Source organism: Chionomys nivalis, chromosome X (assembly GCF_950005125.1).
Source record: "Chionomys nivalis chromosome X, mChiNiv1.1, whole genome shotgun sequence".
Classification (NCBI taxonomy): domain Eukaryota; kingdom Metazoa; phylum Chordata; class Mammalia; order Rodentia; family Cricetidae; genus Chionomys; species Chionomys nivalis.
In genome coordinates, this window is record NC_080112.1 from 14,517,173 (window position 1) to 14,535,966 (window position 18,794).

Genomic DNA, 18,794 nt, shown 5'->3' on the forward strand with positions numbered 1-18,794 from the left:
AATTTGAAATTATTGCTAGTTGACCTATGATAATTGTACATATAGGACTAGAGAGATGGCTCAACAATTACGAGCACTTGCTGCTCTTGCAAAGAGGACCCAGGTTCACTTCTCAGCATCTACATGGTGGTTCACAACCATCTGAAACTCCAGTTCCAGGGGATTTGACCTCTCTCCTAACCTCTGTGGGCTCTTGCCTGCATGTGGCACATAGACATATACTCAGGCTCACACATATATGCCTAGGATAAAATAAATATTAGAATAATTGTGGCCAGACCTGATGGTTCAAGCCTTTACACCCAGAATTTCGGAGACAGAGGCAGGCAGATCTCTGAGTTCATGGCCAGTCTAGTCTATAGAATGAGTTCCAAGACAGACAGGGCTACATACAGAAACCTTGTCTTGAAAAACAAAAGGAAAACTTGTATATATTAATGGGGTAAAACGTGATGCTTACACACACACACACACACACGTATATAGTGTAGTGACATGTCTATCACATAAAACATTTATCATTTCTTTGTGGTAAGAACATCCAAAATGCTCTCTTTAGCTATTTGTGGGAAGGTTAATTTGAGGGAGAATCTTCTCCATCTTAAAAAGTTCGCGTGCATATTCTCTTCTTTCAAGATTATCAGGATACAGCTTCATAAACTGTAACACTTCTCAACCCTTAAGCCCAGAATAGAATGTAGTAATACAATATAGAATTGAAGTTTAAGTCTCAGAGCAGTGCAGGACAAGAGGACAAGGTATCAGTGAGTACTACCTTCACAAAGAATCTTAGCATTCCACCTTAAAAAAATCTAACTACGCAGAGGCAAGCCAGTCCCATCCGGACTGTTCCTGAGGAGGAGAGTGCTTTTTTTTCCTCTCTCCCTCCACTATTAGGACGTGCCTGATCTTCTTGAATAGTCCAGCACAAGCTAATCCACAAGGCTCAATCAGGCTAAGTAGTTGGGGGACTGTGTCAACTCTGAATCACAATGAGCAGCAGGGAAGGACCTGTCAGCTGACTAATCAGGGCTAGTGGATTTTTTTGCAGCTCTGCCGCGGTGGTAATGGAAGCAGCCGTAGCTTTGTTTGATAGAGATTTTTGGCTGCTGCTTTTAAATACCACCCAAGAAGCAGCTCGTATTTCATCAATGTTGCGTTGACAATCGGAAAAGAAGAGTGTAATTGTGTATAGGCGAGATGGCAGAAGCAAATCCCCCGAGAGGCAAGATGAGGTTCAGAAGGAATGCGGTAAGGGCTCTGCCTGCAGTCCTGGAAAGCCTATTCCCAAGTTCAAGTGCAGGGATGCTGCAGCATGGTGCTACAGCACAAACTGCTGAGTGGGGCTTTTAAGGACAGATGGGGAGAATGGACTCTTGTATTTTCGTGAATTGCATTGATGTGATTACTGTGAGACCGGCCTAGGGTAATTTAAGGAAAAGAGGTAGAATATCGCTTCAAAATCTCAATGTCATCAAGTTTATCAGAGAGCATTGTTGGTCATGTTATTTGTTTAAGAGTGTATTAGCAATTTAGAATGGTTTGCCTGCATAGCTTTAAATAACCAGTTGAAAGAATACCTAACAAAAGGGTTTATTTTATTTTTTTTTTTTTTGACACTGGTAAATGGAGTGTGATATCCTGGATGGGTCTGGAGGCAATTTCACCACCACTTAAAAAGGCAGCCCACTTAGCTGTGACTTTAAAAGTGGAAGCATTTAAGCATCTGTAATGATGGGAAATTTTTGTAGTTTCAGGTCTTTTATAAATGTGTACTTTCAAGGGGCAAAATTCTACCCATTACCAACTGTTAGAAGGGACAGGAAAGTGGCTTGTTTTCCAGCATACGCTACAATTTTCAAGTTCCTCCTTCGGTTACTTTCCATAAACTTTCCTATCTACTCATTCATTCATTCATTCATTCATATATTCATATTCTAAATTACTCAGAAAATTTCTACCATAATCTTCAGATTTGTTTTAGAGGAATGTTGAAATAACCCAGGCTAATTTAATACCAAGCCACTCATCCACAGATCATTAAGTGTCACCTTTAAAAAAAAACCCAACAAATTGTTATTCTTATTGTTGACTTAAGATAAAAACTTGCCTGTTCAAGTATTGAAGTAACATATACAAAAGTGAAAAGCTAAAAATTACCTATAAAAAATTAAATTAAAATCCAATCGAGGACAAGGAAAGAAAAGAATTGCATTGTTGCTGACTGGCAGCAAATGCTAACAGTTGATTTTCTGATAAGCGTTTTAGCATAGAATGTTCTTTAACAATTACATTTATTTTGATAAAGTTATGTATTCAGTCCTACACATGATTTTACGTTATGAGAATAGTTGTGTTAAACTTTAGCAGCCAATTTATAATACATGTAAAATGTGCGTGTGTGTGTGTGTGTGTGTGTGTTTGCAATATTGTATGGAAGTGACATTCACGGTTTTAGTAGCAAAGGAGCCTTGATTTCACCTTTTGGAAAGTTCCTAATTCTTTTCTGTGCATACATATTTTCTCAACACTAAACTTTTATGTATACACTCTTTAATACACACACAGATACAGCACCCAGGTAGTAATTGAATATATATATCTTCACTGTGCTCCCTCTGACTCCAGTTTCAATGGTAAATATATAATAGCTCTCGACTAAAGACACTCTCAGTCCAGGAGAGAGGAAAAGTATATCTGTAAATATTTATTTCAAAAGAACTTCAGCCTAGAAGTGGGGAAGGCCTTCCATGGCAGATGTCATTTGTTTGCACCTTAAGTCACGACATGTGTTTCTCTTACCTTTCTCTGAATTTTTCCCATGATTTTTATTTCCCTAAAATAAATTACTTTAAGTGGCCCGCTAGGAGCAGGTATCTAAAAATGCAATTGATTGGATTGATTCTGAAGCCTAGAGCTTGAGTGGTAGGAAAATTTGTTTGACTAGAGTGAAGAATTTGGGCCCTTAGTTAGTGACAAAATGGCTTAATTGGGAAGGACTTTTGGATTTGGATTGATTCTGGAGGCTGTGGTAGGCCTAACAAGAAGGCCTGGTAGAATGCAAAGTCTCAAGAGAGGATTAAACTGATTACCTGGTGGAAATTGAAAGATTCACTGAGCAGTAAGGAGGGGATTAGAAGAGATACATGTGATAAAAGGGAAAAACCACAAGGAATGGGTATTGCTTAGGACTGTCCTCTTCTCCAGGGCTCTTGGCAAGTTGCCGGGCAACACTCGAGGGCACTCAAACGTTCTGTACTCTTGAGAGTGGGGATAGGGTTAGGATAGGGAGACAATTAAAGTAGCTCTTACCATAGGAAACTCCTCCCTATAGCTCCGGGTCATGGGGTTTTCCCATGCCATCATATACTGTCATGATATTAGCTTTCTCTTACCTTTGCTCCAAGCCTTCTCTCTGTGCCTCCTGTTCCCCCACCCAACTCCTGCTAGCTATGAAGTCAGAACAGGATGAATCTATTCCCTTTGATCCTGCTAATGAGCCTCCCCGCTATAGAAAAAAGCCCACAGCTCACTCTCATTTGGTCCTTTCAGCTTCCCTTTCTCCCTCCTCAGTGACAGGTCATGCAGGTCAACTCTTCCTGGCATCCACAGTTTTCATTTCATGGGCTACATGATGCTCGATTGTTTTCCATAACTTCAAAAATTGTTAACTGGTCCCATTTTGTAGAGTCAAATGAATTCATTTCTAAATTGCAAAGAGTAAATCTGCATGTATATGAAAGGTTAAGTGTAGATAAAAAGCTATTTATGACCCAGAAAGGCCTAGTACCGCTGTTTCCCTACTGTGCTTCATTTCTCACACTGTAAGAAGGGATAATACCTACTGTGATACCATAGTAGGAAAGCTAAATCGAGCAGTGTGTGTAACAAGTCGGTCATGTAGGTAATCCCTTTCCGTCAAAGGTCCTTAATAATATTGTCTTTCTTTGGCTGAAAGGTTAAAAGAGAAATGCTGTAGGAATAGAAACAGCACAGTTTGAACATTTCTAACGAAATAACTAGAGAGCTAGAGCGATGGCTCAGTGGTGACGAGCACCTGCTGCTCTTCCATAGTACGCCTGGCTTTGGTTTCCAGCACCTACATAGCGCCTCGCAAACATTTGTAATTTCAGTCCTGAGGAATCCTATGCTTTCTTCTAGCTTTTGGAGACAACAGGCGTGCACACGGTACATAGACATACATGCAGGCAAAATGCCCACATGACTTTTTTTTTTTTTAAGAAGAAATAGCTAGCCACCCCATAGGATGAGTGAATTGCCTCTCTAAAAGTATCACACAAAAGAATATTAAATAACTTTGCTTTCAGGGCTTTAATAGTTAAGTGGCATATCAGGTTTATGCCTTGGTGAAGATCATGTACCTGGGCAGTCCTGGGGCTGGTATATGAGTCAAGGACAAGACCATCTGTTCTTTAGGAGGGAAAGATAATAGAGAATATGTTTTGGGTTTGTTCTCTTTAACAACCAGGAAGAGCTGCTGCAGAAGGCAGGGTTGGGGATGTGAGCAGTGAGTGGTTGGGCACACGAGTCCAAGTCCCGTGACAGTGGGCAGCTTGTTCTAGTTACAGGTATGTGCTCTTAGGTAGCTGCTTGTTGGAATCTCAAAGGATAGAGAGAAATGTCTGCAAGAAACTCAAAAGTATTGCTGAGTCTTCTCAAGCAGTCTTTCTTTTGTTTTTATTTTCTTAAAAGAAGAAACAAAAAGACTAACCTATGTTATGACTGCTTCTCTTTGCTGTTCTGACAAGTTCTTAAAAATGATTTATGGATTTAGAATGTAGAGCTTAATTTTGGAGAAAATAGAAATTGTGCCTTTTCATGTTTATATAACCATAGAGATTAGATATTCTTAAAGCATTTAGAAATGCTGTATTACTAAACTGAAACATCACAGCTCAGTGGTCATGTTCTGTGATTGCTGTGCTCTGCATATCTGTTATGATATGCTGTTTGACTTTTCATTAAATTGCTCATTTAACATGTATTATCTGGAAATTCTTAGTTATAAACTTTTTTTGTATAGAGAATAAAATACTTTGGCTACCTTGCCTACCTTCATACACACACACACATATATATCCACATAAACATGGACAAATTAATCTTTTTTGGACAACATACTCTTAATCTGCATGGCTTGTCAATTTAAATTTTCTACAGATGTCTCTATTCCATATAGATTCTTATGTGAAGCAAAGAAAGGAGAATGAATATATATTATTCATATTGACCCATGTTCAGATATATGAATGTTTTCATTTAGTGATTGTAGCCCACAGATGTGTTTTGTTTATACTCTACAATGTTTTCACAGAATTATAGTTTGTTCCTTCCTCTTTAAAAATAGGGATTTTGCCAGGAATGGTGGTGCACACCTTGAATTCCAGCACTCAGAAGGCAGAGACAGCCAGATCTCTGAATTTGAGGCCATCTTGATCTAGCTAGATTAGCTAGAAGTGACCTTGTCTTAAATAAAACAAAACAAAACAAAACAAAAAATCCCCCCGAAAAACCAAAAAAGCAACAACTAGTCAACCAACCAACTAACCAACCAATTAACAGAAACCATAGCAAAACCTAGAGTCTTGGAGCAATGATAATCACAACTAGTTGTTTTTGACACAGCATCCTAGTAAGCAGCTCAAGCTGACCTAGAATGCTAGCCCAGGATGGGCTCCTGAGTGCTTGCATTACAGGCATGAGCCACCATACCTAGCACAACTGGGGAGCTTTAACTTTCCATCTGAGATACTTGTGAAAGTCGACAAATATTTAAGTGATAATGAATATTACACCAAAGAAAGAGAACTGAATTTGATAGTCATGGGTAGGTAAATGAAGAATACAATATTAAATTAATGCATTAAACAATGATTGTAAATAGTCATAAATTAGGGGCTGGAGAAATGGCTCAGTACTTAAGGGTACTTGCTGTTCTTCTAAAGGGTCTGAGTTCAGTTCCTAGCAAGCATGTCAGATGGTTCACAGCCTGCTGGAAACTCCAGTTCCAGAGGATCTGATAACCTCTTTTGGTCTCTTTGGGTTTCCACACGTGTATTAATACGCACACACACACACTCACTCAAACACACACTTAAATACAATATAAAATTAATAGACAAATTGGATGGCTATCCAACTCTCAATTCTCTCAAGGGGCCATTTTTCAGTTAACCCTCCCATCATTTGAGAAACCATTCTCTCTGCTATTATTCTACATGCTGGTTCCAAATGCATTTCTAGTATCTACTAATTCCTGAGGATTAGAAAAGTGAAGTTCTGCTTAGGATTTTTTCAATATAGTGCTGATGTAGAGGAACTTCCTAAACATCATTTTAAAGGAAAATGTACATTCAAAATATGAGTAGTTCCTTTACTGCTTATAGAGTTACGCTTGCAGTGTTTTTCACTACAGAATGATTCTGTAATTATGCTAACGCAATAGCTAATCTCATTTATGCAGCTACTCAACAAATGAGTTGCATTAAGTAGTTCATCTGATTTACCAGTTATTTGTTTTATGAAATTGAAGCATAACAGTTCAGACGAGGCATTTTAGTTATATCTTCCATGTTCACACGCAAGTCAATTGCAGTGAGTTTTTAATCCTGGATTGTCTTAATCAGCCATGAATAGGTGCTTGGCAAATTGTCCCGTACAAAGTGAATTTACAACCTTATGCAAATACTTTTCACAGCCCCTCTATTTTCAGCTTATGTTTTTGTTGTTACATGCTGGTCAATGAACCCGTGACCTCATGCCTGCTAGCAGAGCACCATACATTCCCAGCACATACACTCTTTAAGATACAAGCAACCAAGCAAAAATTACATATAAAGCAGGTATATTTTAAAAGACTTTTCTTTCAGGACTTCTCTAAGCTTCAAGGGTGCAAGGGTAGGACTATTATTTATTAAAGGCTTATCCTGAGACTCATACTCACAGTGAACATTATTAAAGCACTCTGCTAAGTTCTTAATGTGAAGAGGTGCTATTTCCATCTTCATTTAACAGCTGGAAAAACTGAGTACAGTGAACAGAATAATCAATTTCCATATGTCTATGACCTAATTCCCCAAACCTATGTATAGGCTATGGTAAAAGGATGGATGTGATGTGATGAAGAATCTTGAGGAGGCTAGGATTGTAGCCCAGTTGGTAGACTGCCTGTTTAACATGCACAACATCCTGGTTACACTCAGAGCTGCAACTTGAAATAGATGTGGTAGCACATGCCTCTATTAGGGAGTTAGAGGCGGGAGGATCAGAAGTTTGAGGCACAAAATTCAAAGCCAATTTGGGATACATGAGACTCTGTCATTGATAATAAAAGTAGTGTTGAGATTGGGAGATTATCCCAAATTTTCAAGGTAGGACTTGTATAATCACAAGGATCTTTATTATCAAAAGAGAGAGGAATTGTGGTTTAGCTCAGTAGTAGAGATCTTATCTTGCATGTGTGAGGCCTTGGGTTCTATCTTGAGTATCATTAAAAAAAAAAAGGAAAGGAAGTGGAGAAAGCTTCAGAGAAGAGGGAATGACAGAAGCTGAGGTCAAAACAATTGCAAGGCCATAAACCAAAGAGGTGATGGGCAGTCCCTAGAAACTGAAAATGTCAAGGTAATAGATTCTTATCTAGAGCATGGAGAAGGAAAGCAGCCTGGAATGCCTTGCTTTTAGTCCAGTGATACTAATCTTGGCCTTCTGACCCCCAGAAGCACAGCAGTGAATAGTGTTGCCTTATAGCAGCAGTAAGAAACTTGTACTCAGAGATTTTTATCAAGTATTCAACAGAATTAAAACCCTAGGTGACCTGCCTGAAAAACTAGACTCTATCAACAAGAAAAATTTGGAGAAACATAAAGGGGATGGTACAAGAATCAGTTTACAGTTTCAGTCCATAAACTGTGCATGAGGAAGAAGTGAGGATTTGGTAACATCTAGCCTAAATGGTAGCAAATGCCTACCAGCATACTTCCTTTATGTTGAGGAGGAACAGGAAGTGGAAGTGGTAAGCACTGTAGTGAACAAAAGAGTGTCCAAAAATGGGGTACTAACCAGTCAGCCTCAGACAAATGTTGTCAGGTTGGGAAAATGGGCCCAAGTACTGTTCAGTCTTTGATTTCTCAAGAGAAACAAGAAATCAAGTCTCTACCCAATACATGTGTTTTTTATTTTATTTCATTTTTAAATATTTTATATATTTTAATTGTGTGTGTGCGTGCATGCGTATACACACATGTCTGTGTATGTGTGTGTATGTGTGCATGCACCTGTATGTATAAGTGCACTCAGAGACCAGAGTCCCTGGAACTTGAGTTATAGACACCTTTAAGATGTTTGATATGGATGGTGAGGACTGAACTTAGGTCCTTTGGGAGAACAGCCAGTGCTCTTAATCACTGAGCCATTTTTTTCTTTTCTCTCCTCTCCTCTCCCTTCCCTCTCTTCCCTCTCCTTTTCTCTCCTTCCCTCTCCTCTCCCCTCTCTCTCCCCCTTTGCTCCATCCTCCTCTCATCTCTCTCTCCCTTCCCCCTCTCTTTCTAGACAGGGTCTCACTATATAGCTCTGAGTGGTCTGGAGCTTCCTAAGTAGATCAAGCTGGCCTTAAAGTTTTTTGAAGATTTTGTTTTTATGTTTATGAGTGTCAGAAACTATTTCTGTGCACCATGTGCATGCAGTACTGCAGGACCTTAGGAGGACAGAAGAAGGTGACAGATCCCTTGGGACTGGACTTACAGATGGTTGTGAACCATCTGACTTGGGTGCTGGAAACCAGATTTTGGTCCTCTGGAAAAGTAACCAGTGCTTTTTCCCACTGACTTATTTGCCAGTCCTGAGATCTAGGTTTTGTATCAATAATGTTATTATTTTCTTTTTTTATAGACTTTATTGTTTAGAGTACCTTTAAGTGCAGAACTAAATTGAACAGGGGTACAAGAAGTTCTCATAAACTCATTGTTCATTTTGTTTTTGTAGCTTTGTTCAATCGCAGGTACTGTATTATTCTTAAAATGAGTATACTTGAAACATTTCTATATAGTTTGCTTTGTTATACTTTAATGTTCCCTCTTGATGTTGATGACTGCACTCCCAAATGAGACCTTTTCTCTCTCCTTCCCTACGGAGAGCTATCTTTTTTTTATTAAATTTTTTTAATTCATTTTACATACTAACCACAGTTCCCTCTTCCTCCCCTCCTCCCTCTCTCCCTTCCACTCCTCCTCCTACTCCACCCCCATCCACTATGCAGAAAAGGTAAGGCCTCCCACAGGGAGTCAACAAAGCCTGGCAAGTTGTTAAGTTGAGCAGGACCAAGCCCCTCCCCCTGCATCAAGGCTGAGAAAGGCCTGCTAAAATGCCTAGCAATAATGGAGAGCATATCTGACTGGCCTTCTCCTGAGATCAGATTGGTGACTACCCTAGTTGTCACCCTAGAACCTTCATTTAGTAACTGATGGAAGCAGATGCAGAGAACTGTCTTATAGATATCATGAGAATGCCTTGCTGGCTCTTCCAAACACAGCATGTATAGAAAAAAAAAAAAACAGAATCTTGCTTTCCTTCATAAAACATGCTTATTTTTTTGTTCTCATCTGGGTTACTCAAATCTCAAACCTTGGAACGGATTTCACTGAGTCCCTCTATCTCATCAAGTACACTTAATCATTATGATTTAATGATGCTACTTCCTGGATTTTGCCATGACTCTTGCTACTTTTGCTCTGGTTGAGGATCTGACTGTTGAATTACTGTACCTTTCTACAAGGTCACTGCAAGTCTGGTTCTCCTTGTATCTGAATTCAGTTCTTTCTCAAGGCTCATGAGATCTAAGAGGATGTGACTAGGGTTGTAGTTTCATGGTAGGGCACTTGCATTTAGCTTTGGGTTTAATTCCTAGACCCACATCAAATTTTAAAATAAAATAAAATATGTGTCTGACCATGGTGCTCTAGTACTCAAAAGATCGATTTCCTTAACTTCTAAGGGGGGAAAACATCAGACTAGCTCCTGTTCTTGTCTGCCTCTCCAACATCTTTTCCCTTCATAATCCTTTTCCTCTACCTTTCTTGATAGGGCATCTTCAAGAGGCAGGGTAGTTCAGTGACTAAGGCTTAGTATAAGACAAGGCTTCATAGGTTATGCTTAAACACACTCTGAGCTTCACCTTATTTGTAAAAAGGGCAACTTAACTCATTCACTGAACTATGGTAAAGTAGACCTATACGTACTGGCTAAATATTTGACATAGAGTACACATTTAATATATGGTGATATAATATTGGGCCATGCTGTTTCTTTTTATAGCCAATCTTGTGTTGTAGTCCCTGTTCTTTTGTTTTGGAATTTCTTTCCGTAGCAAGTATTTTTCACGCTGTGATGGTTGGTGTTATCATTTATGAAGAGATGATGGGGTACTGGTCCCACAAGGGGTAGCAGGGGTCACCCAAGTCCTTGGTGGGTCTCCTGGCTGGTGGCCTGAGGCCTTGGTGGGAGAGAGACAGATAGATATGCCAGGAAGAGAGAGCTGAACTATAAAGTTTATTTTATATGGAAGGAAAGGGGGGGAAGAAGGGGAGAAGGGGGAAGAGAAGAGAGAGAGTCTGAAGCTACCTCTCTAGAAGAAGGAGAGAGAGAGAGAGAGAGAGAGAGAGAGAGAGAGAGAGAGAGAGAGAGAGAGAGAGAAAGAGAGGGGGGAGGTGCTTGCTTTGGTGGAAGTGGGCGGGGCTTGTCTTTTAAAGGGACAGGGTACCCAGGTGACAGACCAGACCAGCAGATTACAGTTGGCTTTGTCAATTTGACACAATCTATAATCCTCTGGGAAGAGGGTCTCAATGAGGAATTATAAAGATCCTGTTGACGTATAGAAGACTGTTTTGATCATTAATGGGGGAAAACCATGCTCACTTTAGACACCACTATCCCCTTGGCAGCTGATTCTGAACTGTTTAAGAGAGGAGAAGGTGAGCTGAGTACCAAGCCCTCAGGTGCATCCATTTCCTCTCTGTGCTTGATTATGAATGTGACCAGTTCCCGCATATTCTTTTGGCTTTGAGTTCTTCACATGATGGACTGTATAACCTGGCATTCTAAACTGAACTCTAACTCCAAATCACTTTTAGTCAGAATACTTATCACAGCTATAGAACTAAAAGCTAGAACTGCCCTACTATGTGCCAGACTTTTTTTTTTTTTCCTAGAAGCTGGGGAAATACTGAAAAAATTTGGATGGCATTTTGATTCAATTAATTTCTCTTTTTTCTTAAAGGCTATTTGGCCCTCTCATGTTTCATAACTTTTGTGGTATTGTTTCCTGTGTATATTATTCTAATTCTTTTATTTTTTGGCTTACCATGCTGTGCTGATTACTAATAAACTCAGTTATTAAACTGTCATTTTCTTGGAAGGGACAGCATTTAATTAATTTGTGTATTCTCAATGCCCGTATGTGCTTGATAATCTTTCATTTAAATGCATGGAGTGTTCACATAGCAATGAAAATAAGACTTCCTTGGATAAAAACAGGAATGTGATTTTATGATATAGTTTTCATCAGTTGTTTAGTATAGATAGATAATATTTCAGCCCCCTTTGTTTTTTTCGGTTATCCCAAGGACTTGCCTCCTTATTCTGTTTTTAAATTTTCTTATAAAATTTATTATTATGATGATATGTATGTGCATAATATGTGTTTGTATGTGAGGCACTGACATCTCTGTGGAGTCAGTTCTCTCCTTCCAACTTCATGTGAGTTCTGGGGATGGAACTATGGTCACCAGGCTTGCATAGCAAATGCCTTTACCTACTGAGCCATTTGGCTGCTCCATTATCTGTTTTCATTTTTACAGGAAATAAATACAATTTGACTTCAAATTCAGCAATTTTGTGACATAAAGGCAGGAACATAAACCAATGGAGTGGAACAGAACCCAGAAATTTATTTTCAACCAGTTTTCATCAAAAAGAACCAAGAGCATATATAATAAATGGTAGTGGAGATGTACATATATGAACAAAACTAGCTTCCTATCTTTCAACATTAAAAAGTAATTTAATTTGGATCAAGCACCTAAATACAAAATCCCAAAACTATGAAACTATTAACACTCGCAAAAAATATAGGAAGCATTCTTAAATGAATTGGTATCAGTGAAATATATATATATATATATATATATATATATATATATATATATATGTTATGGTGCTGGCTTGAAACCAGTTTTAGGGGGTTGGAGTCCTTCCTTTCTTATTTTACTTTAACGAAAGTGGGTTCTTCAGATATGTGCTGTATTTATAAATATGGGCCCCAAAGCATAAGATAAATAGGCAAACAGGATTAAATTAATGAAAAGAACTTCTGTATAAAAAGGAAACAATAAATACAATGCAGGGATAGTCTACAGAACAGAAATAATATTTTTAAACTGTTTGTTCATAGAGGGGTTAATACCTAGAGTATTAAAAAAAACCAACCTCAATAGCCAAACAAAACAAAAAACTCCTCAAAAACCCTGTCTAATTAAAAATTGGTAAATGGTATGAATAGCATTTCTTAAAAGAAGTTCTACAAATATCAAACAGGTGTATACACATGATCAGCATCACAAATCACAATAAGGCTAGAATGGCTAACATGCAAAAGACCAAAAGTAGCATGCTGACAAAGATGAAGACAGGAGAGCTGCCTTGTACATGGTAGGAATGAGAATCAGTATCATTATTGGAGAACAGTTTCTTCACAAAAATTGGGGATACAATTAGCATTTAATCCAACAATCTCACTGATGTCCAAAGAAATTAAAATGAGTATCGTAAAAGGGATACCTGCATATCCATGTTGATTGCAACATTATCAGTAATAGGCAGTGTGTGGAACCATGCAACATATCCATCCATGGATTAAAAGATAAACTGTTGGGGACTGGAGAGATGGCTGAGAGAGAGGTTGAGAGCACTGGTTGTTCTTCCAGAGGTCCTGAGTTCAATTCCCAGCACCCACATGGTGGCTTACAATCACCTATATTGAGATCTGGTGCCTTCTTCTGGCATGCAGGCATACATGTAGGCAGACTACTGTATGCATAATAAATAAATCTTTAGAAATGTATACATGCTGTAAAACTATGACATAGCATCCATTGTTTTTGATAACATGGATGGAACTGGAGATGGAAATGTTATTGAATAAAATGAGCCAGGCACAGAAAAACAGCCAATTTCATATTTTCCCTCATTGGTAGAAGCTACAAAAGCTGATCACTTGGAAATGGAACATAGACTAGGAGTCTCTTAGTATAGGGAGGGGAAGGGAGAGGCAAAGAGACATATAGTGAGGCTGGATAATAGGTGCACAGTTAAAGAGGAGGAAGTAGTTCTGGTGTCCTATGAGGCAGGCTTACTTTCACTCTGTAATTATGAGATAACTAGAAGAGTTTGAAAGTTCCTGGTACAGAAATGCTAATGTTTGGGGTGAAAGATATGCTAATTAATGATGTGATCATCACATATATGTATGTATCATTATATGTATATATATGTATAGTAGTTTCTGACAAGCATAAGCCTAATATTAATATATCAGTTAAAAAGAAAGAAAACACCAGAAACAGAAAACTAATTTCAAGATACAGCTTTAGAGCCTAATTCTTTGCAGGTTAGGATCTGCTTGTGTCCTGTTAGAAAATTCCACACTGGCAGCATTATAAGGATCTGACCCAATAGCCCTATGTCATTCTTATTTCTATTTCCATGTTTTCAGATGTTATCATCGGTCACTTCAACAGGTTGGCCTTTTATTGACTTCTGTAACTTTGAAGTTTGCTTCCTCCAATGACATGTCTTCTGATTTGTGCTCAGTTGGGAGTTTGTTGTGTCAATTGTGTCCCGGCTCACTCTTTTGTTCTTTCTTGCTATAGGCCTCTTTCCCTGGGAGCTTACACTTAGTCCTGGTTTTACGCCCTACCAGTTTTCTTCAGAGGACTTTCACGGACATTGGATTTCGATTTAGCCAGGAGGATTTTATGGTGAAACTACCAGTAAGATTATTGCTTGACTCTCTGGTCCTCCTAATGCTTATGCGTTCTGTATCTTATACTGTTTGTTTTGCATGTGTCCATGTAACACTTAAAGTAAAATTTGTCTCTCAAAAATTTAATTCTGAAATGTCTTTCAGCCATCTGCTTCTACTGTTAAAAAGGACTAGTTCAGGCAACTTATAACAAGGCAATGCCTTTTGAAAAATATGTGTTATATGTTATAGATGTATGTATATATCTATGTGTGTGTACACTTAGGAATTTTTATTTTCTGTGAACATTGTATGGTTTATATATCTGAAATACCATGATCCTTAGCTAGCCCGGAATACCGTGGTTTTTATTTAGAAAATAAGTCTTTGCTAGTTTTTATTGTTTTAAATAGCTTGCTTATAAAATTTGATACCTGAATCGTAACTTACTACATAAAGTCCTTTTGCTGTGTTCTGAGCACAGAAATTCTGTCTGTGTGTGTGCATGTGCGCGTGTACATACATTTGCATGTATATGTGTGTACAAGATTGCTCATTAATAATGAAACCTTTTAGACAAAGAAGAATTAGGGTGTTTGGGTTTCTGTAGAAGTTAATATTGGTTGATAGAAATGTTTTGTAAATAAAAACTGTTGTTATCTGAAGATGGTTAATGCATCCAGGGGAGGGGGTATGCACAGGAAAGAACTGTTTGAAGTTTTTAAACTGGATGATTCTTTGCTAAGTGTTTACTGAAATTCCTTTTGCAGTCTGATGGAGGGCTGTCATGAAGGGCAGTTAACAGTGTCTTTCTTGCTTATTTACATAGGTTGTTATGCTGAGCTCAGTTAGTGATTTGCTGACATACATTGATGACAAGCAATTAACCCCTGAGTTAGGCGGCACCTTGCAGTACTGCCACAGTGAATGGATCATCTTCAGAAATGTATGTTCCTTCTGCCCTTACTGTAGAGCCTATCCTTCATTCTATCTAGAAATTTTTCCTACTTGTGAAAAGCAATATTGGGTCTCCTACTTTTCAAATATATATATCATTCAACATTTTGATTTTCTTCTCGAAGATATTTCTAGAAATGATGAAGAGTCACTAAGGATGGCAACTGAAGGAGAGACCTAGGGAAAAAGCAGAGGAATCTCTGCCTACCCCTTCCTGTGATCATGTAGAAACAAGGAAACAAAGGTTTTGGGTTCAAATCCTAGCACTTAGATCTTGGACAACATATATCACCTCTCCAAGTCTTTTTTCTATCTACAAAATGAGATTGATAGCATATTACCTAATAGGGATCTTGGGAGAGAATGTATACAAAATGTTTGACTCACTGCTTGGTATATGGAGATCCTCAGAAAGGGCAAGTATATTCATTGCAGCCTAGTGGCTCCCAAAGTTATTAGATTTGTCAGAGGTAAGAGCTGTGGCCTCCCAGGTAGAATAAAGCCTGTGATTTAAGTGTCTTGACTTACAATCTCATGATATGAGAACTCTTCTGAAGAAAATAATGATAACCACTAAACCAGGGTCACATTTCCTAGTCCTCATTCAAACCGTGTGTTTGGCAGGTTCATTCAGCAATTCAGGTGTTCATGTGAAGTTGAACCATTAAGAGTGAGCAGTGCCTTGCCCTAAATGAAAGAGCAAATCTCTTGAGATACCTGCCAAACAGATGGTTTATATTGTGTCTGCATTGCCCTTGTGTTCCCATGAGGCACTGATTTGGAAACAAAATAGTGCAGCCTTCCTTGCCATTTTAGGGCAACAGCACCTTTGGGATAACAACTTCAGATCTTGGGCAGTACCTGCAATGAATTATTGTGACCACTTGCTCTCCAGCTCCTTAGATCATCATGTTTTGTGGAGTGCTGATCACAAACACTAATAAATGTCGATTGACATTGCTGGTCTCATGTCTCTTTAGAAGTGAACTTATTAGAAAGCAGTTTTGTTAAGTGCTGAGTTTGCTAAGGGAAGAAAGACACTGATGTTCAAGGCCATACAGCAAAGTACTCAGCACAAGGCATCTTTTAGAAAGAGTTTCTATGAGTGTCCAGGGACTGAGTCCAGATATGTAGAAATACACATTCAAGGATTTCAAGTCTGCTTTTTAGTCTCTTGGGGGTTTAGATGCAGAGTTAGCATTAATTGTCAGGGGTAGTGCCAATGTTTCCTAGTAAAGTTTGTAGCATACATGTCTGTTGTCTATTCCCATATATAGAACAATACACATTACTGATCAAATTTTGGTATGTTAAGAGTTTCCATCAAAGATCCTCTGGCTTTTTACAGGCTATAGAAAAGTTCGCTCTTACAGTGAAGGAAGTGGCTCAGATGTTGCAATCCTTTGGAACAGAGCTGGCTGAGACAGAGCTACCAGATGATATTCCTTCAATAGAGGAGATTCTGGCAGTTCGTGCTGAGAGGTATCAGATGTTGAAGGTATGTCTGTTTAGATTTTACCCTATCATCCTGCTCCTTGAAGTCTTTTTGTGTTGAATTAAGAATGGAATCCAGGCTGGGCGCACGCCTTTAATCCCAGCACTTGGGAGGCAGAGGCAGGCGGATCTCTGTGAGTTCGAGACCAGCCTGGTCTACAGAGCTAGTTCCAGGACAGGCTCCAAAGCCACAGAGAAACCTTGTCTCGAAAAACAAACAACCAAAAAAAAAAAAAAAAAAAAAAAAAAGAATGGAATCCAGGGCCTCCTGAGTGTTAGGCAAAATCTGTCACTAAACTGCAATCCTATGTCCTTGGTGGTTTGTGAGCTAGGTTCTCACTATGTAGCCCAGGGTGACCTGGAAATCACTATATAGCCCAAGGTGACCTCAATCTTGGAATCCTTTTCTCTCAACCTCCTGAGATCTGGGGTTACAGGTATGCACCATCACATCCTGCCACGTGGTATTTGTTGTTCCAGGAAGGAGTTTAATGTGTTTGTTTTACATAGGGAAGATGGAAGGTACATTCAAAATATTTTTTCTTTTATTTTGACTTTATATGTTTCGGTATTTTGCTTTTATGTATGTCAGTACCCCACATGTGTACCTAGTGCCTGTAGACACCAGAAGAAGGCATCGGATCCCCTGGAACTGGAGTTTAGGCGATTGTCTGCTGCCATGTGGGTGCTGGGAGCTGAGCCTGGACCCTCTACAAGAGATGCATGTGCATCTCTTGAGACATCTTTCCAGTCCCCCCCGCCCCCGGGGAATTGACTTTGTTCTACTCAGTTCTGCCTGGAGTAGAAGAGGAGCAGTTCTGGCAGTTTGTCTTTTAGAGGCACTTTCCTCAAAATGCAGGAAAATTTGGACAAGGGAAATCAGACAGCTGAGTGTAGTATTTGTCTCCCTTGCCCGTAAAATGCATGTTGGGTGTCTTGTCAGTTTTAAGTTCTGTATCAGGTGCAATGTTTAAATTAAGATGTGAGAAACCAAATGTTTGCATCATAATCTAGAAGCAAAGCCCGGTATGCAAGAAGGTGATGACGGCGATGATGATGATGATGATGCTAACAATGATTCATGATTATTTTGTAGTTGTCCTTTGAGACAGACTTTCTGGTAGCCTAGACTGATTTTAAGCACACAGCTGTAGGTGTCCTTGAACTACTGATTCTCATGCTTTCACCAGGTATAAGCATGTAATACCACTCATGGCTTGGCTTGCACGACTAATTTGTATGCAGCTGTAGGGGTGATGTAATGAGCTAAGTACATAGTATACATACAATAGATTTTTAGCACATAGTTTGTGGTTTATTAATATTAGTGTGATTTTTATTTATTTTTATTTTTTTGATGTTGGGAATTAAACTTAGGGCCTCATCTTTTCCTTTCTACCACACTACCTATTCTTTATGCCAAATGTCTGTTCATAACTTTGTAAGTTGTTTGGACCTTTCGAAGGAAATCTTGGATCATTCAGATATCTGATGAACGTCTGTGTTTATAGATGTCCCAAGCAAGTTCTTACTTAAACTCACATGTGAACTAAAATAAGATTTAAGGCACAAAGTGATTGGTAATAATTAATGATTATTAAGAAAGGTATGTGATTCTTTCTGAATATGCATTAAGTATGTTTTGTAACTTACAATTTCTGATATAATAGTTGTTATTATGTTAATATGGTTTGATCTGAGCACATTAAAAATATTAGCAGAATAGAACAAGATTGGTTAGAACTTTCTAACCAATGCTGTCTGTAGCAGGAAGCTCAAAACAGCATGATTGATACTTCTATCTGTAATGTCTAATTCGCCAGCTGGGGACTCCGGTCTGTAAGATAGAAGCTTCTTTGAAGCTGACATTTGCATGAGTGTTTATGCCATGTGTTTGTCAGTGCATGTGTGTGGAGGCCAGAGGATGTTATCCTTTCTCATTTGACATCCACTTTGCCTTTGTTTGTTATTTTGTTTCTTAATGTATATGGATGGTTTGCTTGCCTGTTGTCTGTGCATCATATTTATGCAATGCCCATGGAGACGAGAAGAGTGTGTCAGATCCCCTGGAACTAGAATTGTAGACAGTTGTGAGCCCCCATGTGGGTGCTAGGAGTTGAACACAGGTCCTTTGGAAGAGTAGTCAGTGCTCTTAACCACTGAACCATCTTCCCAGCTTCCTACCTTGTTTTCTGGGACAGGGTCTCTTAGTAGCCTGGAACTAAGTAGGCTCTGTTGGCTGACCAGTGAGCCTCAGGGATCTGCTTAGGTCTACCTCCCTGCTCCCTGGCACACGTATTCTAAATGTACA

The 18,794-nt window shown here is 38.9% G+C and overlaps 1 protein-coding gene across 2 annotated transcripts in view; it reads left to right on the top strand.

Moving 5' to 3' along the window:
- The first annotated feature begins 911 nt into the window (after positions 1-911).
- The window catches only part of Mcf2 (MCF.2 cell line derived transforming sequence), a 72,867-nt gene continuing 54,984 nt past the window's right edge, over positions 912-18,794 (top strand). The window contains exons 1-4 of one of the 2 annotated variants that reach the window (XM_057759214.1): positions 912-1,251; positions 13,941-14,060; positions 14,862-14,978; positions 16,338-16,487. In XM_057759214.1, coding sequence (XP_057615197.1) covers positions 1,201-1,251; positions 13,941-14,060; positions 14,862-14,978; positions 16,338-16,487 — 438 coding nt within the window. In that variant the 5' untranslated portion in view covers positions 912-1,200. The remainder of the gene's footprint in view (positions 1,252-13,940; positions 14,061-14,861; positions 14,979-16,337; positions 16,488-18,794) is intronic. The other variant, XM_057759215.1, reaches the window with a different exon arrangement.